The sequence below is a fragment of the Glycine max genome, chromosome 15 (genome assembly GCF_000004515.6).
Source record: "Glycine max cultivar Williams 82 chromosome 15, Glycine_max_v4.0, whole genome shotgun sequence".
In the NCBI taxonomy this organism is placed as follows: Eukaryota; Viridiplantae; Streptophyta; class Magnoliopsida; order Fabales; family Fabaceae; genus Glycine; species Glycine max.
Genome location: NC_038251.2, coordinates 14,639,420 through 14,649,039, shown reverse-complemented (window position 1 = coordinate 14,649,039; position 9,620 = coordinate 14,639,420). Strand labels below are relative to the sequence as shown.

Below are 9,620 nucleotides of genomic sequence, written 5' to 3'. Positions count from 1 at the left end.
GATATTATTACTTCTATTTATCATTTGGTTATAGGCATAATTAGTTTTTCTACACATTTAATTTAATTATTTTAAAGCTAATTACTAAAAAATTGTTTTAATTTTGTATCAGATAATTGAGAGGCCAAAAATAGTACCAAGAAAATGCCAAAGGGAAAACAAAATTGGAAATAATGATACTAATCAACATATTAAGTCTAGTAAACTAGTATCTTTGCTCAAAACCCAAAACATTCTCATAGCAATTTGTGAGCAGAGCTTTTCGCATGGCACGGTTACATCACATTTTGTGTTATTTTTTCAAGTTTCATTTGGTAGTCATTTTACTCATCATCATAATTGCATGAATTAAGTTTAACTAAAAAAAGTCATCAGTCTATAATCTTTGTATTCTGATTATCATTGACAATTTGCCTTAATTTTAAATCGGTTGTCTACCCTTATCCTAAATCTTGATTTAATAAAAAAATTATATACATCACTTAAGAATTAAGATAAAGCACACCAACACTACAACCGTAATGATTTCAGGCTTATTGCGCTAATATCTTTTAGGTTATTCATCTTCTATTCTTTTGAAAAGGTTTTAATTAATTGCATTCTCAACAGTGATGATTGGATAAAACAATTATATCATTGTACACTTTTATTTCCAACTGAACACTATTGATAGCTCTTTTAGAGCACTAATTCAATCAGAAAGCTTGAGGGACCCAAAACAATGAAGGTACCCTCCCTATAACATCACAAAAAGATACCAAAATGGAGTTTGTAATTATGAAATCTTAGTAAGAGCTACACTGCTTTTGGAAAAACTCCACCCTATCACATGCTTTACTATTTCTTCTCATGGTTAAAGAAGAAAGTGACAACCAGAATAAAACCATGTAAATAAATCAAATGAAAACGGCAGAGTCCCCCGCTATCTATTTGATCGTGATTCATATAATCCACTTTACGCGTTTAAAGTGGACTTATATATAAAGAATTGAACAATGTAGTTCAACCTAGGGAAACTAAAAATTAACTTTATTTTATCTTAAAGAATTTAATTAGAATGCAGTGATACTGTATAAAATTTTACATCATCTGTCATTTAATAATAAAACATCATATGCGATAAGAATATTTTTTTTAAACTAAAATAATTTCTAATTAATTGATCTCAAAGTTAAACAATTACCTTAACCATTGATCTCAAAGTTGAATATATCCAAACAAAAATAGAGTTATGATAAGATTTGGTATGGAGAATTCTATTGTCTATAATCTTACTCAATTCTAAGCTAATTAATTGAATGTTTAATGTGGTATCTGATTACTAAATTGAAATAAAATATTTTTAAATGTTAAATATTTATTCTTTTGTTCATTTTTTACTTGTTTGAAACTATAAATATTTTGTACAGAAATAGTTTAAGTATTTAAAAAAAATTAAAATTGAAGGAATGCGTTTTAGTGAAGATTCACTAACACAAAATACAATGTAATTTCTAAAACTAAATTAAATTGTTATATGTTTTTTAAATCCCAAGAAAGGTATATATACGTTCCACTTTTATTTCATACACAGCTTGCACTCACTTTAGTCACATGAAATTAATTTAGAGTGCAACTTTTTGAAATGTTATAGATCGAACATAGATATTTCTTATATAATGTGTGTAAACTGTAACGTATACTTTTTTTTGGCACACGTTCAATTATAAATTATCATTTTATTATTATTGACTCTTTTTTTCTTTTTTTTTTTTTCATACTGCAAAATCTGTATTTTTATCTCGTAGAACGAAACTACTAATTACACATGGTCTCGTACGTATTAATTTTGTTTTTAATCACCATGTAGAATATGTTTCCTGCTGTGGTCCATTATTAATATGGGCCACACTGCAATACAATTATATTGAAGAGATATCTATCATTCAGTTATCATGGAGTAACTTTACATAATTAAAACAGCAAGACACTCGAGTGCTTTTACTAAAGAAAATATAAAATTTTACGATCATATCTTAATCTAACGCAGAAAATCAAAGCCATGATGGTGTTCTAAGATGGGAAGACAGGACCCACATACGCCGTTCAATCATGCAACCTTTAAGGGTCAAAGCAATGATAAAGAATTTTGAAGAAATAACTCTAAACCAGAAAGCGTCAATGTCTTGTAGTAGTGGAGTCTTATTTTTGGTTTTCATTGGGTTGGTGCATATATATTTGTACATGGCCGAAGGACATGGATTAAAAGCAACACAAGAACAATGGGGGGTATTAATAAAACTCAAAAAGTTTTGTTTTTCAAACATAATTAATGTATCTATAGAAACTTGTGAAATAACATATTCTTAGAAATATTTATCCAAATACAGTTATTTTTGACAAGTTGATTGTTTTTTTTTTTTTTAACACAATTCATGAATTACATGGACTGCATTGATGTAATTTATGTGAATGGTCACGATGTGATTGGTACAATCTATAGAAAGAGTGTTTTTACACATGTTATAAATTGGTATTTTTACATCAAATGTAAGAACAAAAGAAAACATTAAACCCAAATAATTAGAGATAAGCTGCTTCAAAATTGGGTGCTAAACACATGGATAAATAATCATATGATGCAAGATAAATCCCCAAAACCTTGACATTGCAGCTGAAATTGCAGTCGCAAACCATTAGTTATAATCCTAATATGACCTACTCTAAATATTTAATTTAGATTATATTAATCTATATAGCATATCAAGGAAGAAAATATTTTTGAATTTATATGATGAAGTCACGGGTAAAACAAGATGATTAGTTTGTCCCTTATGGGCCAATGGTTACTGAATATGGATCACTTACAAACTCTGTTTATTATAGTGGTTACTTAATCTACTAGCTACAGCTAAGTACAATAATTTCGGCAGTGTTTTACAACCTCAATGATTTACTACCTAATAATTGATTTGCTACCTCAACAGTGACATAAAGGGAAGGTCAATGGCTTTCAAATTCCTTCCAAGTTTTTGTTATCTTCAATCCTCTGAACTTAATTTAGGTTGAATAATCTCCCACATAATATATGAGATATATAAGGATTGAATCACAATAGAAATGGCTAATGAAATAGGTATACCTTTACAATGTAGTTATGTAGTTCACACTGGCCGTGGAGAGTGGACACCTCTAACTAGAGATGCACATGTTATTGTAAGAGACATTATGTGGATGGATGACCCTGTTGCAGACTATCATTAGCATAAAAAATCCTCATTAAAATTATTGTCAAACAAATGATCATTTGGTGTTGTAGCTTCATCTTTACCAGTATATGAATAATTATGTAAAATATTTTACATTTTGCAGACAATAGTTTTAGAAAATTGGTCTCCTAAAATAAGCAAATAACATTGTATGCACCTTAAATTTTAGGAAATTGAGTTCACAATACGTTTTAAATTAAATAAAAAGCATCATTAAAGACAAGTTCATTTTAGAAGAGCCCTGCCTACATTTTAATGGCTCATAATAGTTGTCTTAATAAGACATGATCAAGTATTTGCAAAATGGACAAACTTCATCTTTAAGTCCATGATATATGTTACCTAAAATTTATAATTTATTTCAACTACACCAGCTCCTCAAAATATAAATTCATTGATGTCATAACAAGATGCTGCTCATAATTGTGAAGCATGCACTCAACATTTTCAATTCATGGATCAAACAGCTAGACACAGTATTATTCCAGACCACTCCCTTTATTCCCCGACAGACTTGGATTCAGTAACATTCCTGCCACATGGATAAGCAAAACCATTGGATTCTTAGATATTTTAACTATTATAAAAGAGTAACTAGTATTTGCACATTGCATTAATAACCTTTTATACTCATATCCAATTACAAGGTATATATTTATATATGATAGTTTGTTGATTTCTATAATAACTATCTTAAAATTTATATTGACTATGATTTCTGATTGGTTAAATGACCATGTAACGATGCATAGAAATTAAATTCATTATAGAAAAAGAAATTCAAAATAAGTGCTGCAAAAAGTTGTTGACAAAAGGTTTTGAAAGCAGAAGAAAAACAAACACATTCTATAATGAAAATTAGCAGTTACACGAAGCCTATCTCACTTGCATTTTACAACTTGTGGACCATTTTACAAGAAACCCCCCCACCCACTATCCAAAGTCAGTCATCATCAATCCATGAAGTAGTTAACTTGGACATTCTTGGGCAAACATGAACCCATGAACCCATCACTATCCGATTTCCTATCTCCTTTACCACCCCAACAAAGTGTAAAACCTATACCCCCTTCCTTCCCCTTATCACCAAAGTTAACTGTCTGTAATAAACTGCTTTGAAAAATGTCTTTCAGCCATTTCTCAAACATGCTGTTAGTAAAATTACCACACCCCACACCAATTTCCTCTATCACCCTCTCCTCTACAGTAAAATTCACCACCACCCCATCATCATCATCATATACCTCCTCAAAAGACTCTTTTATCCTTGACAGAAACATATCTGCCACCTCCCTCTCCCTCTCTGGACCTTCATTCAACTCAAACCGGTTCTCAATTGACTCAAGTGCACCATTCCAGCTCAATGGATCAACCACTGTTTCCCTTGTCAAATCACTTGATATTGGACTACTTCCACCTGTTTTCTCTTCCCCTTCATCATCATCCTCTTCTTCATCAGCTTTCATGTTCAGGTCAAGATGGTTGAAGCTTGAATGCCTTAAAAAGACTTTTCTACCCTCTTCCTTCTCCTCAACCCTTGGATTCTTAACCTTGGTAAACAAATCAAGTATTTCAGCCCTTCTCTTCTGGCCCAAACAATGTGGAGAAGACTCCAAAGTAGGCTTGGTTTCACTTATCTGCAGCACCAACTTCATCACCGAGTCGTTGGTTTTCTTCTCTTCATTGCTCCTAGTGTCACCATTGGTCAGTATGAATATTGCTTGGCCTGAACTCTCCTCAGTCATGCTTAAATTTCCAAACTTTGCAGTTTCAAACCCATCTGCAAGGAACTTCCTGAATTGGGCATCTGCAAAATCCAAACTTTCTATCAGAATCACAAGCTTCTCATGGCTCTTCAGTGCTCCAGCTACCATTTCACAAAATGGGGTTGCTGAATTCTCCTTGTTGTTTTTCAGCATGTCCAAGTGAAGGAGAAAATCAACTGAGCCAAACACTGATTCTGCAATGGCACGTGCCAACCTTGTTTTCCCAATAGAGTCAGTTCCTTGCAACAAAAGCCAAGTAGTGGCACTTGGCTTTGCAGATTTGGAATCAACCAATGCCTCAGCTATGGAAGGAACTGTCTCAGATTGCCATGGCACATTCTCCTGCAACAGTTTACAAATATGAGCTCTTCGCAGTGTTCTATCAGTAGTAGTTATGATATTTTCGACCGTTTGCCCCGAACCACCGAATGTTGAATTTCCAAGAGCAAGAGTAATCTTTACTTCACTATTATTACCTTCCATGCCCTTGAGAGAATCCAAGGCTGTGGATGATGGCTTTTTCTGAGTCACATCACTGAAATTGAACTCAATGGAGCATGATTGCTGGCGCCTGAACCGAGGGACTATGTTGTTGGAGCTATAAGCAGGTTTCGCAGCAGGTGAATCAGCAAAAGATATGGAGCTTGAATCTGTGAAGACACTGCCTTGGTTTGGCCAACAGGGGTATGATGAATTGTAAGGGTAGATCTTGCCATTTGAACTGTGATAATTTCCATGTAAAGTGTTGCTCCATTGGTTCTGAGGCTGCTTGCTCTGGTGCAGACAGTGGCACAGTCTGTTCCATTTCCTTTTCAGCTGAGTTAACTCATCCTGAAAACATTGAATTTGTTCATAAGCAAGTATCTCAAACAATAGAAACAAGAATAAATAGTACATTATCATTCAATCACACAATATTTGGTATAATAAGTTTGTTGATTTTTATAATAATTATCTTATGAGTCATTCAAATAATAATGTCTAATTGATTAATAGTGTAAAACTTTTAAGTACATATGTACTAAATTCTGGAAACAATTTTGTTCAGATTGTAATATACTCCCACTTGTTTTCTAAACAGAATACCTTAACAAATTTATAACTTGATCTTGTTAGAATACTACTAAAAAAATGTGTAATTTGCTAAGATATTCTACAAGGAATATGTTAATACCTCACATATGAATAAGTATTGATAATTAGACCTTATTATACATGGTTAAGATTAAAACACACAACACACAAGTCACTTGGGTGTTTTAAAAAGTGACTTTATTTTAATCTTAACAATTTATGTATTAATGTATGGCTATACCATTCAGATTAGAGGGAATTTTTTTTTTTTTGCTATTTTTTTTACCTTTAGATGGGCTTCGGTGGTATGAGACTGAAGCCAGGATGGTAACAGTTTCTTCTGTCCTGGTTTGAACAATTGAGCTTCTTTTTCATAATTGGAGGCACATTCTTCACAACAGTTGAGTTTATCCTGCTCCTCCTTGTTGTTACTGAAGAACTTTGTTTCCATCATATGAGATGGATTCTGGGAGATTGTCACCTTTGAATCATGAACACTGCAAAATGAGTGCAGAAAGATTCAATGAACATCTAACAGTAATCATATAGACACTTCTGGAGTTTTGAGTATATTCTGCATCATCAGAAGCTAGTTGGTGTACTTTTCAATATTCTTGCAACATTTTCATGCTACCTTCCAAAATGTTACTGTAAAATCATGTTTGAGAAAATGAAATGTTTGTAACAAGGAATAATATTATATATAACTCATTCTTCTTTATTTTCCTTTTGGTAAAGTATATACGGTTCCTTCTACACAGCACCATGTGAATCCGTAATGTCTAAGAGGTTCTATATATACTGACAAAAAAAAGTTGAAGCAGAAAGGCACTGCTTCACGTCTACCTTACCAACCAACCATTCTTGACAGTGTCTTCTGGCATTAGTCCAGAGACCGTACGTAGTACTTAGCAACAAAATGCAAAGCAAATTAACCTCTCAAATTAATTATTAATTACATTTTTTGGTATTAAACTAATGAAAGTGAACGACGGAGTCTAACTTAATTGATTGAAGAGAGAGGGTGAATTGTTTTAATCTCCTCACATTGGTTTATTTTCCTATAAATAAACAAACTAATGAAAAGTGATTAAACAAGAGACTAATTATTACCTGGAAGCATGGAGGCTCAAGCCAAGTCCACCTGATGGAACAGGAACAGCTTGAAGAGACCACTGAGTCTCAAGAGGGGGTTGCCTCATTTGGCACCTCATGTATGTTTGATAACTTGCTGTGGCCAAAAGCCACACCTTAGTAGTGTTGGAGTCACAAAACAACTTCCCTACTTCAGCAACAAGATGATCAACAACAGGGTTATAATAGCCACAAACACCACCACCTTCCTCTGTTTCACTTGTTCCTTCCACTGTCCACTTCAGGTCTCCAACATAGAAAATGGCTCCACCTCCACTTGATGCAACAGAATCCACCTTCCTCTTCAGTGCTGAGAGGCTCATCTCCACTTCATCCCTCTTCATGAACCTCAAAGAAACCGGTGCAAGCTGAAACTTGATGAAATGTGTAGACTTCAACTCATCAGGGACCTCTCCTCTCTCCAGCTTCCCCATAAGCTCCCCCACAAGACCCTCAGTGAGTGCCACTGAGTCACCAACTATCACAGCGTTCCTCTTCTTCTTCCTCAAGAGGACATCAAGCACCACCTTGATATCGTCTTTGGAAGAAGAAGAAGGTGGTGGTGACTCAGTGATGGGAAACACTGAAGCCTTCTTGAACAAAAGTGGTGGAGAAGGAGAAGTACTAAATTCATTAGAAGTGTAGGCAGCAAGGAAATGGTTTTGCCTGAAAACACTAGCAGTGTTGTTGTTCTCACTGGGGGAAGGTGAGCAAGGAGAAGAGAAAACACCACCACCAGAACTGTTGTAGAAAACAGAAGGTGCTGAATTAGAAGTGTCCTCAATGTTGCTCTTCACAGCAGTGCTTGAAAAACCAGCTTCCCTCATAACCCTACTAACACTAGGGTCATCAAGGATAGATATAATGAGCTGTTCAAGCTCAACCTTGATGGTGAGAAGAGGCTGCTGCTGCTGCTGCTCAATGCAGCCTCTTCTCTGGTGTGCCTGTGCTCTCTTGAGAGCAGCAATGAGAGCATTGGAGAGAGAGGGGTGCTGTGTGTGGAGCAAAGGGCCTGCAGCAGCAGCAGCAGGTGTGGTTGGGAGCCTGTTGAGGGCAACATTGAAGCAAAGCTCAAGGGCTCTGCACTGAAGAGGGTGTGAATGAGAATGAGAATGTGTTTGTGGCTGAGACTTGAGACAAGCCCTTCTTAAGGAGCTGGCTCTTAGGCTGAGCAAAGTTGCAGCAACATGCAGAGGGGTGACCTGTGCATGGCCCCTTCTGCGTGCCAACCCGAGAGAGTGCTTCAACACTGAAGCAGCCTCCGCTGTGAGGGTCTGTTGCAATGTACAAGCTCCTGAGCGCATCACCTTGGATAAAACCCCACCCCCCACACCCCCTTTGTGTTATAAACAAACCCTTTTTTTCTTCAGAACCACACTGCTTCTGTTCTTACTCTTATCTTTGTTTCTCTCCAAACACCACCACCACCCTTTTAGGTTTTAGTCCTTTTGTGATTAGAGGAACCTGCTGGAACTAACTCAACAAAGCTAGTTCTGAAAGATGAGAAGAAAACGTAGAATAAGAATGAGAGAAAGAAAGTGAGAGAGACAGAGTTTGTGTCACAAAGCTTAGAGCAAGTAGTTAAGTTTTAGAAACACAAGACTAGGCCTCACTACTTCTTTATAGTAGTATACTTCTTGTCACTCCTTATTTATTATATTATATTTTTATTTTCATTTTTTTCTTTTAACTTTTGTTTAATTCTCTTTTGGTTTTAGCTTAAAGCAGCAGCTTTTTCTCTTAGCTTTTTTATTTCCACTTCATTGCCCTCTCTCTCTCTCTAGTTTACACTTTTAGGTGCAGTCCATATACTATAATCTAAATAATTATTTTAGTGTATGTTTGAAAATCAAGTGAAAAATATGTTTGAGGCAAAAGTATTTTTGCAAAAGGATTAAAGTCTTTTTTTCTTTTATTTTGTTTTTATCCATTGGATTATATTGAAATGTGTATTGTAAAAATTTTAACTGTAAATCAAACATGTCCGATGTAATGAAGTATTATCTGATTTTTAATACATCGGACTTAATTATTTTCTTAATCATAATTAGAATGTCGGTTTTCTAATCATGTATGGTTTCACTATGTTGGACCTTAATAAAAAAAATACCAATTGCCCCAATGCACACATTGTTGCTGAATTTGAGTTGTATCAATCAGGCATTGTATATAGAAGGGTGAAAAGCTGTAGATAGCAGTCATCTGCTATAGCTGCAACAGCAATATGCATGCATGTTAAAGGATCATATTACAAAGGGAGTATGGAAACTATTTGATTCCATTTCCATTGATTAATTAGATGATATACTTAGAACTAAATTATGTTCTTTTTTATGCAATGTGTGCCATTTTTGTGCAAATGAGGTTGCGTAGGAAATTGGAGAGTACAACACAACAA

General features: G+C 34.7%; 1 protein-coding gene across 1 annotated transcript; it reads right to left on the bottom strand.

Moving 5' to 3' along the window:
- Positions 1-4,038: 4,038 nt before the first annotated feature.
- On the bottom strand, positions 4,039-8,832 carry LOC102660146 (protein SMAX1-LIKE 4). Its single transcript, XM_006597742.4, has 3 exons — positions 7,202-8,832; positions 6,375-6,585; positions 4,039-5,845 (listed from the first exon to the last, which is right to left on the bottom strand). The coding sequence occupies exons 1-3, from the start codon at positions 8,524-8,526 to the stop codon at positions 4,202-4,204; spliced, it is 3,180 nt and encodes a 1,059-aa protein (XP_006597805.1). The 5' UTR covers positions 8,527-8,832; the 3' UTR covers positions 4,039-4,201.
- Positions 8,833-9,620: the final 788 nt, after the last annotated feature.

Bases quoted from the DNA above. Each gene is read 5' to 3' on its own strand.
- LOC102660146 (XM_006597742.4), bottom strand. From the start codon at position 8,526: ATGCGCTCAGGAGCTTGTACATTGCAACAGACCCTCACAGCGGAGGCT. The intron at 6,586-7,201 runs GTAATAATTAGT...CTCATTTTGCAG, and splicing joins TTGAGCCTCCATGCTTCCAG to TGTTCATGATTCAAAGGTGA. The intron at 5,846-6,374 runs GTAAAAAAAATA...CAATGTTTTCAG, and splicing joins CCACCGAAGCCCATCTAAAG to GATGAGTTAACTCAGCTGAA.